Genomic DNA, 15,485 nt, shown 5'->3' on the forward strand with positions numbered 1-15,485 from the left:
TGGGTTTTCTCTTTCCCTGTTTTTTCGGGGGTTTTCATGCACCCATCACTCCCACCCTCTCAACTCTCTCCCTCTCAGCCCATCTCTCACAACTGGCCCCACCAATATTCCACGGAATATTTTTTCATGACCGCCCAACATGGCCTTGATGACTCAAGTTTCCTATTGGGGATCTTGCTAATAAGATGGCAGGCTTACTTTGGTTGGAAACTTGCATTTGCTCTAGGTCTTCCCTTTTCAAGTACTCCCTTTTTAAAAGAATTTTTATGTGATAAGTACTCCCTTTTGATTCTTCAAGTTAGCCCAATCACGACGTTGGCGGATGAGTAGTCATTCCCTTCCCAATTTGGATGTCCATAAGGTTCCTTGCTTTGAATGTTTTCAGAGATTTTGTTCAAGGGCAAACACCATATAATTTCACTGAGAGAGAGAATCTTGCTACAGTTATCACCTGAAATAACAAAAAATATATTCATTTTTTAAAATCTTCTCAAAACAAGCTTTGATTTTTGGTAGGTGGTTGGTCTACAAAGCACACTGACTGATCATCCAGGACAAGGTTTCACATAATGATCCCCTTAATACACTCACGAGATTCACAACTTGAATTTCCTTCACTTTCTCTTTTCTTGCCTTTAGTCCTCAGGGAGAGAAAAAACTGAATCCAAAAGCTATCAGCTTTCCTGTTCAAGTATATTCGGGCAATACCGTTTTGCAAGCAATTCTACTTGTTCCACAAATGGCTTGTCCTTATAGCCGCCGATGTGTTTGGTCATTTGCTTCCAACGTTTCAGACAGACTTCGCCAGGCCTGAAAGAGAAAAAAATTAAATCACCAGCATCAAGAAGGCTGCACAGCTTGATCAAAAGTCAAAAAGTCAAGAAGACAGTTTTTTTTTTTTTTTCGGTGAATGGCAAAGTAGAGAAGACATTTCTGATCTGCAATGGAGCAATGGCAAGCAAACCCTTAAAATGGATTGGCAAACACTACAAAATCCAACGGGTTGGCCAAAGTTCCAAACAGTATAAAATCCAATGTTCCTCACAACTTTTGATTCTCCAAGCCATTGGATTTTATACTGTTTGGCCAATCCATTGAGCAAAATGATTGGAGAATCAGAAGTTGTGAGGAACACGGGAGAGAGCTAATGCTGTGAATGGGTGATGATAACAGATTCCAGGATTAAGGATAGGTTAGAAGAAACTAAAACCTCACAAATGATAAATACACAGATGAATAACAGCAAATGTGGGATTGCTAATGAACAACTTGGATCAATTCTGACGTCATTGAGCACAATCATGGGCAAATTTGGGATAAATAACCCACCAAGAAAAAAAACATGGGGACACAGGCGGCTAGGTTTTCCATAAGTCTGCTTAAAAATTAAGGGTCTACAGAAAATGTGAACCTTGCCCCCATGCTCTATCATTATCTCTGTGAAACAGTTAAGACCACATGCACCGATATCATTCAATATCGTAGGTAGTTACTTACCTGTCGTCAAGAAGACAGTCCCAGTCGATGTCCTCCACACAGCAAGCATTCAAAATCAAAAGTCTGCATTGGTATTGAGCGTGAATAAGTCACAGTGCCAACTTTCTTTTTTCTAAAGATATAAGAAATATGAGTATAAAAGGCCTAACATCTCTTAAAATTATGGACATTATCCAGTTCTCCAAAGCCGACCCCAACTAGTTTGGGACAAAGGCTTTGTTGAGTTGAGTTGAGATCCAGCTCTCCAAAGTCGTATGGAAAATTCTTACAGAAGCCAACTGGACTAAAATTTTACTACTCTCACCAATACTACTGCCAAGAAATATTTTCAATCCAGATCCAGAACATATGTCACCAGAAATATTGTCATATGTAGCACTGGTGCTGTACATAGACACCAAGGGGCCGTTTGGATACACGGATTTTAGAATCCAGTTTTTTAGTTTGAAAACAGTGTAAAAGAGGGTCATGATCAAGCTGCTGGTATGCTGTCCTGGCAGCGTTTCTTGGATTTTAAGTGAGAAAACCAGGTATTAGAAATCTCTCCCGCATCCTGCGATTTCTAAAACCTGGAAACATGGGACGATCGCCAACTCTCTTGCTGTCGGAAAGAAGGGCAAGAAGTCAAAAACGAGTCAAAAACGACAGCTGGTCTGCTTCTTCTCGTCTCTTAGCTACAATTTTGAAGAAATCCCGGATTCTAAAATCTGCGTATCCAAATGGCCCCCAAGTGTCAAAAATGTATACCTTAAAGTGCCTGACATGTTAACATGTCCATACATATGACAATATTGAAAATGTAGAGGATATTTCCAGCCCTTTGTTTTGGTTTCCATACATATGACCATATTGAAAATGAAGCTGATATTTCCAACCCTTCGTTTTGGCTTCCTCCCTTCTCTATTTTAGACTCACACTGGTTATTTCAAGTCCCAGTGAGAAGCAATGAAGGAGTTTAAAATAGAGAAGATGAAAGGTACCAAAACAAGGGCGTGGAAACATTAGGCTACCACTTGATAAATGAACCGCTCTATGGTAAGTGCATATGCATTTCCCTGTAAATTTACTAGCTGACAAAAATCAACAGGTGGAACTATCTATTCAATTATTCAAACCATCCATCTACTAGAACCCAATATAGATGGGTTATTTGTACCTTTTCGGAAAAAAATCTTGTGTCATATGCTAGACAACTATAGGAGTTCGTCAAAGCTACAGAAACGTGTCTAGACAAATAGAAAACTAATAGTAAGCATATACATGGTTTAGAAATAATACCAAAACCAACAGAAAAGATAAGATGAGGCAATTCCAAAGCTCATTGAGCTATATGTGTCTACATTCTACAATTCTACATATGTCTGAAAAATGAGCATTCTTTTCAGAATGGAGTGTTTTTGTTGCATGCTAAACAGCAAATCTAGGCATCAATAAAGAGAAAACAATTAATATGTCAACTCCACTAAAGAGATTCCAAGAACCGAGAGCCTTACGCTTCAAGCAATCGATAATCATCTGCATTGTCCCATAACCCTTTAGCTACCATGGATGATGCTAATGAATGATACCTAAAAAACAAAGCAAATGTCAATCATTTCAGCAAAAGATGAAATGGAAAAAAAGAACAACCCCCCTATAATCACAGTTTTACTGCTCATTCCAAAAAATTCATGCAGGTTTGAACTATTGAATCTGATAAAGTAGTTCATATTTCATACCACTTTCTTGCATATAAAGAGACCTTTTATAAAATTCTAGAAAACCATATATGCTCAACCAGAAGAAGATTGCAAAACCAGCCCTGATTAGAAAGAAAAAACCAACATTCTCATAGTCCCTTAACTAAAATTGAACCCTGAAAGTATGTCAAAATGATTATTACATTTTGTGATGCTGGTTTAGCAACAACTAACAACAGAGGTCGCCTCGAGTAGATGCCTCAGCAATGATGCATAAATGTCAAGACATTCCACACTCTAAAAGCGCAGGTACCAAACTGCATTACTCATGCTACATTTTGGGTCAGTGACATAAACTCAAAAAATCAAGAACCCTTATCTCTGGATGGGTCTAAACTCAAGTTAGATTATATGAGAAGGGCTGGTTGTTCTATAGGAATCTAAAGTTCTCATAGGAGGTAGCCCGGGAGGGATTTCATTTGGCAAAACATCTTGGAACTCCTCAAGGATTGGTGCAAGGTCCCTAGGGAAAGAATCATGCTCCTTATTAGCCTCAACAACAAGTAGAGCATAGGATATGCCATTTTCCTTGGTCTCTTGATCAAATTCGGTCTTGGAAAGAAAAAAAATTACTCTCCCCCCTTGCGGGTTTGAGTCCTTTTTCCATCCTAGAGGGAGCCAAAGTTACCTTAACTTCATCCTTAACAAAAGAGTAGGTATTCTTGAAACCATCATGGATGGCCTTGTGGTCGAACTCCCAAGGGCACCGCCCCAAAAGTAAATGGCATGCATCCATAGGTAGTATGTCACACCAAATTTCATCTCGGTACATAGTGCCAATGGAGAAAGGAACAAGGGAACACTTAAACACCTTCGCCTAATTTCTATGATTAACCCAAGATAGGATGAGGTTCGGTCTTGAGGAAAAATTTCTCCACCATCACAATTGCGACAATGTTATCACAACTACCCAGGTTGATGATAAAATTGCAAACCATGCCATGAGAAGTACAACGGGTACGAAAAATATTGCGGCGAAGCCAATCGTTGTCTTCTTTAGAGCGGTCCATGTTCATAGCTCTTCGGACCTCAAGGAGCTCGCCTTGATCGCTATGAGTGACCTCCTATTCATCTTCTTGAGGCCCGGTTGTTGGTTCGTCATCATCGAGCTCTTGTATTTCACCATTCACAAGAGTGACAACTTTGCGATTGAGGCACTCCGATGCGATATGACCATATCCTTGGCATTTGAAACATTGGGGCGACGAAGGATTAGCCCGTTTATAAACCGGGGCCGCATCACGTTTGGGTGGTCGAGAGACATTATTAGAGGGACAAGAATGAGACGTAATCCCCCGGTTTGGAGTAGACTCATGACCTTGATTATGAGTGCTAAAAGAACGCATTGGCCATTGATGTTGTCGTAGCCGGAGTTGTTGTTTCACTTTGTTAGCCAAACGATGAACATCATTTAAGGACCAATAAGGTTGGAGTTGCAAGTTTTCTTTGATAATATGCCTCAACCCACCTAGATAACAAGCAATAGTTTGTTCTTCGGGTTCGGCAACTCCACATCGCACAATCATATTGTCAACTCTTCAGGGTATTCATCTAAGGAACGAGCCCCTTGTTGGAATTGGTATATGTCCATGAAAGCATGTTGTAGATAATTTTCCATCAAATACTTCTTACAAAGCTCTTTCTTCATTTTCTCCCATGATCTGATCTTTGATTTTCCAGTCTTTTCTCGATGAAATTTTAGTCGTTCCCACAATATTGAGGCATGCTTGCGAAGTTTGATTGATGTGATCTTCACTTTGTGCTCGTCAGGAACTTCTTTGTAATAAAAAATTTGTTCAACGGCAGTAAGCCATTCTATGAAGACATCCGGTTGCATCTTTCCTTCAAACTTAGGAACCTCCACGTGTACGTCGGTGACGTGGACGAAAAGGGGACGTCTCGAAGAAGAACCGTCACTCTCTCATTGGCGTTGGCGTGGCTGAACAAAAAGGTTGACGTCCGACTCCGATCCATTACTTTCCTCCACCTCATCTTGAGGCTCTTGAAGAGCTAACCTCTCGGTGAGGGTTTGGACGTGACCCTTTAACTCTTCAATTTCGATATCACGGAGATCCCTCTCTCGGTTGGGAGCCTCTGTTTCAATCGAACCTCGGCGGCGTCGGTTGGCCATTGAGAAATACGAACTAGTGCAAATTTCCCGTTAGTAAGCACTAACGTAGGATCGCCTCACGATCACCGTCACAAGGTTACACCTAGATGCTCTGATACGACTTTGATACCGTTAGGATCGACGAACTCAATCCTTAGGGTTGTGGAGGAAGAACAAGAAGTGAAATTCTTACCAAAATACTTAGAAAATTCTTCTACAAAATCTTCTTTACACTAGCTGCACTTTTAATAGAATAATACAAGAAGAAAAAACGATCAAGCTAGCCCATTAACTAGTTAAGTCACTCACAAGGTTACACCTATACTCGTTGGAAACAAGTCAAAAAGGGCTACAACTTCCTAGTTTATCATTTTTCCAGATTCTTCCATCTAATAGTCCAAAAATCACCTTGAAAATAGGACAGCAACAAAGTAGCAAGAATGCACCTGCATCATGAATCACTTGAAATTTCTTGGATTTTGATACTCAAGATTGTGAACATATTTTGCATTGTGATTATTATGCTCTAAAATTACTTTATTAAATTTTGGAAAGATTTTATTCTGTATTTGTTATGGACAATCAGCCTGACTATGATCTAATCCTGTCAATTGGGGGTTAAACATTAGTAAAATGATCATATTCTCTATTCCACGTGATATTATTGTTTACCCTGTCTCAGGGATGATATGGGGTATTATTTTCGACCCTGCCACATGGATAATATGTGGTTTTCAACCCTGTCACAAGGGTAATATGTGGACGTAGTCGCAAAGGCTATGGATTTCTGCAAGTGTTTAAATTTGCGAACTGTTTTATGCAAATGTGCTTTGCAAAAAAAAACATGAAAACATTTTTTTTTTTTGAACTGTAGCAAGAATTCATTAATAAGAAAAAAGGCGATAGAGAGTCAACCCGAAGAGTACAGAGCAAACATACACAAAAAAAAGGATAAGAAAAGAAAATATAGACCACGGCCCGACTAAGGAGGTAGAAAACCAAAGATTCAAACCACTTCAACGCCAACCTATCTACTCCTTAGCCAAATGATCCGCCACACTATTAGCGAATCTCCTGACATGGTTAAAAGTGATAGAGGGCCCCTCAATCTTGTCAAAAATCTCCTCAAAAAATGAGCAAACCTCCGAGGCGGAACCGAGGATCCCTTTAACCATCGAATGGGATCTAGCGAACCGCCCTCTAGTATCACCTTATCGAGAGATTCTCCTCCAACCGAAGAATTCCTTGATGGACGGCTCTAACCTCCGTTACACTTTTTTTGAAAAATGACAAATTATAATTAGATTTCAAGCAACTTTACAACGAACTGGAACTAGGAGTCCCAAAAAAGAAACAAACAAAAGATGACTTGGGACGTGACACCAGATTCCCAAAAAATCCCTCTATTCCAAACCCAGTCCCATGCCGACCATATTGCCTCTAACGCCATTTGTATAGAGACCACCAAAAGGTCATATATTCTAGAATCATCCGGAAAGCTATGAAGACCACCCTCCTTCCACAAAATTCCCTGGGGCACCTCAGCACAAATTTGCTCACCTAGGAAGAGCACTTCTCCAACTCATCCAGAAGGTGCTCGATTTGAAAGACCGGCATGTCTGTGAGAAGGTCCTCTGGATTCATTTCCAAGAAGCCATGACTCTTTCTACCTTCAATCCTTTCTTCCACCAGCCGGATGCCCACCGCCTTGTTAGCTTCCCATTGCCGCTTCCTCGCACCCTTTCATCGTTCAAAATTAATTTGAAGACAGAATGTTTATGCAAGGGCGTGTGAGTATCTTTAAACGTGGCTGTCCCACAGAGACTATGGAATATCCAAGGACAATCTTAAGCCTCTTTCTTAAATAATTTCCATTGCTTCCTAAGAAGATCTCCCGAAACCTCTTTATGGGTCAGGTCGTTTATGGAGGCCCTCTCTTCATCATAAATCATCGTTCTCATCCTGTAAAGAATCTTTTCCAAAACCAAAATCTCCATAAATAACTTCCTGTTCCAACCCCCGGAGCATGAAGGTGAGTCGTGCTGCGAATTATTTTGACTGTCCATTCCTGCTTGTTTGAAGATGAGAACAGATCACCCAACTCTCCAAAGGGATTCCATTGGTCTCTCCTTCCCCCTTTATATAAGGGTCACCGCCCAATGACCGTCCCCCTTCTCCATTATTGCGTATAAATACTTGCTTTCAAAATACGGGATTTGTAATACCCTCTAACCCAATACCATAACCTTGACAACTTCTCTCTCTTCAATAATAGAGCTATGTAGAGAATTATGCTCAACACGCGAAGGCAAGATGAGAAATGATAACCTAATCCTGACAGGATGCTTGTTTTCACACCAAAATGTTACATAGCTAAGGATTGCAGCCCTCTCCCCAACACCCAAAAAAAATGAGATCACGGAAACTTCTGTAGTACGCTTTAAGTATCTTTAGCCCAAACCCTAGTGAAAAGACTATGAACTGGGCCCCCGCTCCCCCAAGCCCAAAAACTTCATCTAAGCTAGGGGGAGGCCATTGATTACTTATCCATAGGCAGTACATCCCTGGGCAGATGGGAAAATGTTTTATGAAATTTTGGAATCCGGCTAAAAGATTTCTTCTTTATCCCTACTGGAATAGATTCCGAAGGTTTCTCAAATTTCCTTTTAAGAAGCTTTCCTTTAGAACTAGCCTTCCGGGCCTTGAGTTTTAATCCAAACTGGTTCAAACTAGAAGCCTGAGATTTAAGAGATTCCTGAAAATTCCTAAATTTTGGAATAGGACCAATTCAGATCCTCTTCTTGGTAGGAGGATCCATCCGTCCAGCTTTTCTTTTAGGGCGAGTAGGTCATTTGATTTAGAGCCGGACCCAGCAGGTACCGAGCAAGTTTGACCAAATCTCTTGTTCCCAGATCCCAACGCACCTTCCACAGGTCCATTCTTGAGCAACGTGCCTTTAGAATTTGATTGGTCAGAATTAAAATTTGAATTTATAGTGGATTCCAAAGGTTCACCGGAGAGCTTGCCCTGCAACACCAGAAGGCCTTCAAACGGTGGTACTACCGAAAGACCCAAACCAGCGAGACCCGGAGTAGCTTCAAACCTCCGCTACACTAGCCCCGGCGACTCCAATTAGTCCTGAATACGCCCATACTACTACTACACTTTGGTTTCTTATGAACCCTCCTATACCTCCCGGACCTGGATTCCCTAAACTGGAGCATCAAAATTGAGTTTCATCAAATCACGAGGAGGGGGCTCCCAAGCTTGCACAATAGAGGGACGAGGTTCCTCACTGAGACAAATCTCCATCCAACCTTCCCATAAGTCAGAAGCCAAAACAAAACCAAAAAAAAGAAGGCATTTTGCCCAAGCTATGATCAAAACTAATACTTTGATGAAGAGATAATAGGAGGATTTGGAAACCCCACCAAAAACCGTTGCATTCCTTTCTTTCCAAATAACCCATAGGGTTGCTAGGAAAGACAGACCAAAGCACCTTCCCCTTTCTCTTCCACGGAACCATAGACCAGCCCCTTCAAGGAAATTTAAGATTGAAGAGGGAAGAACCAGGCAATGCCAAACCTCGAAAGCATCATGCTCCATACCTCTTTAGCAACTGCACAGTGGATAAATAAATGGTTCACCGACTCCCCAGCCGGTATGCACATAGTGCAATGATCAACAATTAGCATTTTGCGCTTCCTTAGTCTATCATTTGGATTCGATCCCGAAGGGCCGCCCAACCGAAAGTACAAACCGTGGAGGAGCTTCAAACTTTCACACTTTTGCTTCAATAGGGGAAGCAGGACACGGCACCATACTTTTGTAAAAAGATTTGACAGTGATTACACAATTAGAATCCTAGATCCACACCCTCTTGTCCACACCAAACCGACGAATATACCAACTTTCTAACAGCTCAAACAACCTCATAACTAAAGGGAGTTCTCTATCAAAAAAATCCTTCTGAAAGCTGGATTCCAAACCACCATGTCCCCACTTCTCTCAAAACAGTCCTTCACTAAAGCATCTTTATTCAAAGCAACTGTATATAAAGATGGGAACAAGACTTTTAACGAAGAAGAACACCAGTTCGCAAGCCAAGAGTTGATTTTGTCACCCAAATAAACTCTAAACCGAATCCTCTGGTTGAATTTATGGCGCATACTCGTAATGTCTCTCCAAACTGTGAACCTTGGTTTTCTGAATAGGTTTTTAGGTTCCCAATGTCCCGGTTCAGTACCATATTTGCTTGCTATCACCCTGGCTCACAGTTGGGGTTGCTCCTCCCCAAAGCGCCGCAACCACTTACCAAAGAGAGAATGATTAACTTTCTTGATTTTCTTGATTCCCAAACCTCCTCCCTTAATGGATTTACATACATCCTCCCAAGCCACCAGAGGTATCCCCTTTAACCACCCCAAAAAATCTCTGCTGAATAAGTTAAATACGTTGTGCTACACTGTCAGGGCATTTAAATAAAGACAACAGATAAATAGAAATGTTTTGCAAAACAGCCTTGATTAGCATGATTCTGCCACCCCTTGATACCAGATTCATTTTCCATGTATCCAATCTCTTGTCAATTCTATCCACTACAGGGTCCCAAACCGATTTATTAAGTCTCCCTTTCCCCAAAGGAAGACGAAGATACGTAGTTGGAAGCTTTCCAAAGGGCATCCAATAATACTAGCCAAGTCAAGCGCCACTGGCTCATCAACATTAACAGTAAACAAGCGAGATTTGTTGAAATTCGATCTTTGGCCTGTAACCATTTCATAGAATCTAAGAATAGCCTTTATATTCATAACCTTCAAACTTTGTGGTGGGCAAAAAAACAATGTATCATCAGCAAATTGGATATGTGACACCTCAATCCTATCCTTGCCCACTTTAAATGCCTCAATCAAGCCCAACGATCTCCCATTTTCCATAAGGCAGTTCAAAGTCTCAGCCACAATGACAAACAAGAAGGGAGAAAGAGGATCGCCCTGACGTAACCCTCTGGGTGACTTAAAAAACCTTTAGGGGACCCATTTATGAGAACGGAAAACCACGCCGAGGAAACACAACATCTCATCCACCCTCTCCACTTCAAACCAAACCCCATCCTTGCTAGCAGATAGTCTAAGCTTTGCCACTCCACCCGATCATAAGCTTTTTCCATGTCCAATTTGCAAATTATTCCCCCCTCTCCAATTTTCTAAAAGTAATCCACCGCTTCAGTAGCAATTAACAAGCAAGCTAGGATCCGCCTTTGATTAACAAAAGCACATTGGAAAGCCGAAATAACTTCGGGAAGCACCCCTCTGCCAAAACCTTCGCCAAAACTTTATACAAGCATCCCACAACACCAATAGGCCTAAAATCAGACACCTTCAAAGCACCATCCACTTTAGGAATCAGGGCTATAAAAGTTTCACCGGTACTCCTATCTAACTCCAACCCTTCAAAAAAATTTGAAAAAAAAATCTCATAATGTCTTCCTTCACATAACCCCAACAAATTTGAAACAAAGCAAGACAAAAACCATCCGGTCTAGGCGCTCTGTCTCGAGCATGAGAGAAAACTCCTTTCTCAACGTCCTATTCCACAAATGGTTTCTCCAGGGCAATTCTACCCGACTCTTCAAGCACATCAAAGTTAATTGCCTCAAGAGTAAGGCGCTCTACCCGATCCGATGAGTATAATTCCCTATGAAAGTTCAAATAGCTCTTCTTTTTTATGAGAGATTCTACCTTCAAGCTCAATGGCCTCGATTCTGTTTCCCCTTCTTCTCGTGCTTGCCATTCCATGGAAATACGCTATATTTTTACCCCCTCTTTCAACTATTTTACCCTTGATTTCTAGCGCAAAGAAATTTCCTCCTACAGTATAACCCGTTTATGTCCCTCTTTAATTTTTCCAAACTCTTCTCTCTCCTCGTTGGTAGCAGTACCACTTTTCTTCAGCTGATTTTAAGACCCTGATTCTTTGCATTAGCCAAGACTTCCTCTCTGTTAAGGATTTAATTCTATCTTTATTCTTTTCTTGACATACCACAATTTTTCCCCAACGACCTTATCAGCAGGGTCACTGACCATATGGCTCCCCTACCAATTCCCCAACATCTCGTCAAAACGAGGTTGTTCTGGCCAAGCCAAGTCAAATCTAAACGGGGAAGGACCTCAAGATTCCAGTCTTGGGTTTAAGAGAAGGGGGCAGTGATCCGACACGGAGTGAACAAGCGCCTTTTGAAGGACCTCAGGGAAGAGAGAAAGCCACTGGGGGCATATAAGGAACCGATCAATCCGACTTCGGCTACTATTCCCAGCCCAGGTAAATTGAGCCCCAGCCAGAGGCAGATCAATCATCTCGTTTTCAGCAATGAAGTCTGCAAAAACCACCATATTTTGACTTCTGCTCCTACACCCAAATCTTTCCGAGGTACATCGAATCTCATTAAAGTCAAACCCCAATGCACCAAGGATGTGCCCACTTTCCTCTGACTACCACAAGTTCCTCCCACAACAAATGTATGTCTGCCCTGATAATTGGCCCATAAACACCTGTAAAGGTCACCCTTATATTTTCCCCAACTTTGCTAAGGACTACCAAAACCGAGAAACTTCCAATCCAATGGTCTTGTCTCACCCATTTAGATTGGTCCCAAATCAGGATGCCACCTGCAGATCTACTGCATCCAATGATATAAAATTCCAACGAGCTTGCCCTCCTAAGCCTTTAATCCTAAACAATTCCTTCACCTGAGCCCACTGGTCTAGGGGGCAGGGCCCATTAACATTCCATGATAGAATCTTCATGAGGAATTAGAACAACTAAGAACTCTTCCCTTGCGGCCACTTCTTATGCCACCAGACCTGCCCCTGCTCAATATTGTTCTCCTGGCTGGCTCATCGTATCTTATATCAGATTTTAACAGAGCAACCGAGAAATCTTTAAAATCTAACTCTCTCTTCACCACAATTCTGAACATACATTTCAGATCGTTGGAAGGTCTAGAAAAAACCAAACCCAAAGACTTGCTAGTAGATAGAACAAGGTTCATGAATATTTCCAGAATTTCATCTTTTGGATCCACCCACGAAATTGGGGTGAAAGATACCTCCTGCTGTAGGATCGGTGCAGAATCGAAGCTATCAAAATTATTACAACTATTTTCCTCCTCCTGAAAGATGATCTCATCCCCCCTAGTGTTATCCTCTACCTCCTCTGATAAATGCGAGGTAAGAACAGATGGAATCCCCGAGGATAGGACTGGAGAGGCTACTGGTGTATCACTGTCAGTAATTAAAAGAGTAGTAGAACCATGCCCTGCTCCCTACAATCCACAGAAGAAAGAAGCAAATGTATTATACAAAAAATTTGCTTTGGTACCTGGTGAGTAGGGGAACTAGGGATGCTCTCTCAGCTTACTTAGCTGACAGATTCTTCTCAAGTTCCTTTGGCCGAAAGTCTCCTTAAAGACGCACGGCATCGCCTAGATTGAACTGCTAGATTCTACCTGATAAACCTTCCTCGAAGGATCCTCTCCTGAGTTATTAGCCGCTTCTAAGAAGGCCTCTAACAAATTGATCCTCTAACAAATTGATAGATAAAGAGGGGCTAGCCGTCGATCTTGGAACTAACCCTGGTATTGGCCCGTCTGCAGAACTCCGATCAACCACAAACTCTATCGGCTGCCTCCACTGACAGACTCCTGAAGAGCAAGACCCCGAAATATCGAGGGGTACCAGAAAAACATCATTGACTATAGAACCAGGAGAAGGAATGAAAGAAATACGAACAGAGGATGGACTCGCAATAAAATTGTCCGCTAAAAGAGGAGGGCCCTATCTTTCGGTGCAAAAAATGGCTGGAGGAAATGGTGTTGAACTGACTGGGCACAACGTGCGATAATTAATATCTCAAAAGTTAATGGAGGCTATGGAAAAGATTTCAACTACATGGCCTGAGGATTGGCAGTGCCCCCATTACCTCTATCACAATTTCGGATGGTGGAAAAGATGCAGAAGGTGCTCGCAAGTCAGAGTGAAATCGACCCCCTCACCTGTTACGCTATTTTTTTTGGGGGGAGGGGGGATCCAAAAGGAAACCTAAGCCACGAGTCTGGTCTTGTTCTCCCCGTAAATACCTTAACTTCAGATGGCGAGATAAATACCGTTAGTGTCAACGTGCCAAAAACTCTTCAAAATGGGTATCCCGTGCTAACTCAACCCCTCGGCTAAAGGTTGATTGTGGTGAAGACGATCGTTGGCCTGACTCTAGCAAAATTTTCCCTCATAGGAGTTCAGGGAGCCCTTCTTTATCTATCTCGGCTAGGGAAGTGGATGTACGAATGGATACCCTAAAAGCCTACCTGATAGGCAAAAAGAAAGACATAATGAGACCCTACAGGAGCTCTGGAGTTGGGCACAAAAGTCTTGGGACATTCCATCTTTACAATGCCCTTCTATTTTGGTGGAGAACGAGATTCTTTTTATGATTGAAACAGAAATGCAGGCATCACAGATTCTCGATAAGGGACCTGAGGCTTTGGGTAATCACTCTCTCTCTCTCTCTCTCTCTCTCTCTCTCTCTCTCTCTCTCTCTCTCTCTCTCTCTCTCCGTGGAAAAGGAGTTTCTTCAAGGTGAGGAAGCTCATTGGGTTAATTTTTATGGCATCCCATTGCATGCTTGGGTTGTTCCAACTGTGGAGGCTATAGGAAGTCTCTTTGGTAAGGCTGTGAAAACCAAGATGGAAGGTAACCACCAAAATTATGAGTTTTGTCTCGGCCAAAATCTTAGCCCCCCGTTGGCATTTTCCCAGTTCCTGTATTAAAATCAGGATTTTAGATCGGATCTATACCATCGGGGTTGATCTTCCCGAAACTACAAATTGTGTTTGTTCATCCATCCATGAGTCCTCTACCTCGGGCCCTTCTGGTTTGTGTATCCGTTCGTCAGCTGCAAGATCCCTGGTGATTCAGAGGAGGCTTTCCGGTGAGCTTTCGGATCCCTTGATAAATTCAAATTTCAAACCTAAACAATCAAATCTTCCGGTTGTGCCGCCCAAGGATGGACCTAAGCTAGGACTCGGAAAAGGTGTGGTAGAACCTGAAAATAGCAACCCAGGTCAATCCCGTCCGTCTTTGGGACGTCCTGAGTCAGTCAAGCCAAAACCTCTTGCCCCTAGGCAGAAAGTTGCCTGGCTGGATCTGCCCATTAAGAATATCAAGACAGGTGGCCTCCACTCAAAAGGCACACCTCCGATTATCGGGCCCCTGGTGGCTGTCATCATGGTTTAAATCTCTTGGCCATGGTACCAAGACCAAAAGAAAATCTCCTTATTAATATTTTGGAGAATGTCGCAAATTTAGGGTCAAGAAAAAAGAGCAGCAGGTTTTTCAAATCTGCTAAAAATTTATTCCAAATCAGCCAGGAATGGATCCGTTTACGGGTAAATCATTATGGATCCGTTTACGGGTAAATCATTATGGATCCGTTTACGGGTAAATCATTAGCCTTTGCCCCCATTCGATTGTAGATATTGGCTTTTTGGAGTTGGAGAGACCCTTTCTTCAGTTCTTTCCTTAGACGGGAGGTCTTACTTATTAACGAAAATGCTGATGTATCCTCTATCTTATCGCTTCTTGGTTGTTGGGAAGTGGGTTATAGCTCCTATTTATTCAACACGCGTTTTTGAGTTCTTCTCTATTTTAGCACTCTTTTCTAGGAGCGGAAGTTTTTAGGGTTTGAGATTGGTATTAAAACGTTTCTCTAGTTCAATATCTTGAAGAGGCACAAAAACCACAGGGAAGACTCCATCGGATTTTCCTGATATTATTTGTCCTCACCATCAACAAAGGAGGAATGGAAAATCTCGTTAATACAGGAGAATCTTCCTCTTGCTCTGGAGGGCGCTGCAGACGGCTGTTCATGGAAATCATGGTATTAGAAAATATCCTTAAGAGGATGCGAACGATGATCTATAATGAAGAGAGGGCTTCCATCAACGCCTCAACTCACAAAGAGTTGTCGGGAGATCTTCTTCGCGGGCAATGGAAACTATTCAAGTTAGAGTCTCAAGACAAGCTCTTCACTTGGTATAACCTATATGGGTTTGCTACGGCCAAAGATACCCATTCACCGTTGTA

The 15,485-nt window shown here is 42.0% G+C and overlaps 1 protein-coding gene across 3 annotated transcripts in view; it reads right to left on the reverse strand.

The window, feature by feature from the left end:
* Positions 1-444: 444 nt before the first annotated feature.
* LOC143889942 (myb family transcription factor) overlaps positions 445-15,485 on the reverse strand; it is a 60,253-nt gene continuing 45,212 nt past the window's right edge. For all 3 annotated transcript variants that reach the window (XM_077394356.1, XM_077394354.1, XM_077394355.1), the window contains 3 exons: positions 2,991-3,065; positions 1,498-1,560; positions 445-810 (listed from right to left, as the gene is read on the reverse strand). In XM_077394356.1, the coding sequence (XP_077250471.1) occupies positions 675-810; positions 1,498-1,560; positions 2,991-3,065 (274 nt within the window). In that variant the 3' untranslated portion in view covers positions 445-674. The remainder of the gene's footprint in view (positions 811-1,497; positions 1,561-2,990; positions 3,066-15,485) is intronic.

Source organism: Tasmannia lanceolata, unplaced genomic scaffold (genome assembly GCF_043159265.1).
Source record: "Tasmannia lanceolata isolate RefF3 unplaced genomic scaffold, GAP_Taslan_0.1 ptg000013l, whole genome shotgun sequence".
Classification (NCBI taxonomy): Eukaryota; Viridiplantae; Streptophyta; class Magnoliopsida; order Canellales; family Winteraceae; genus Tasmannia; species Tasmannia lanceolata.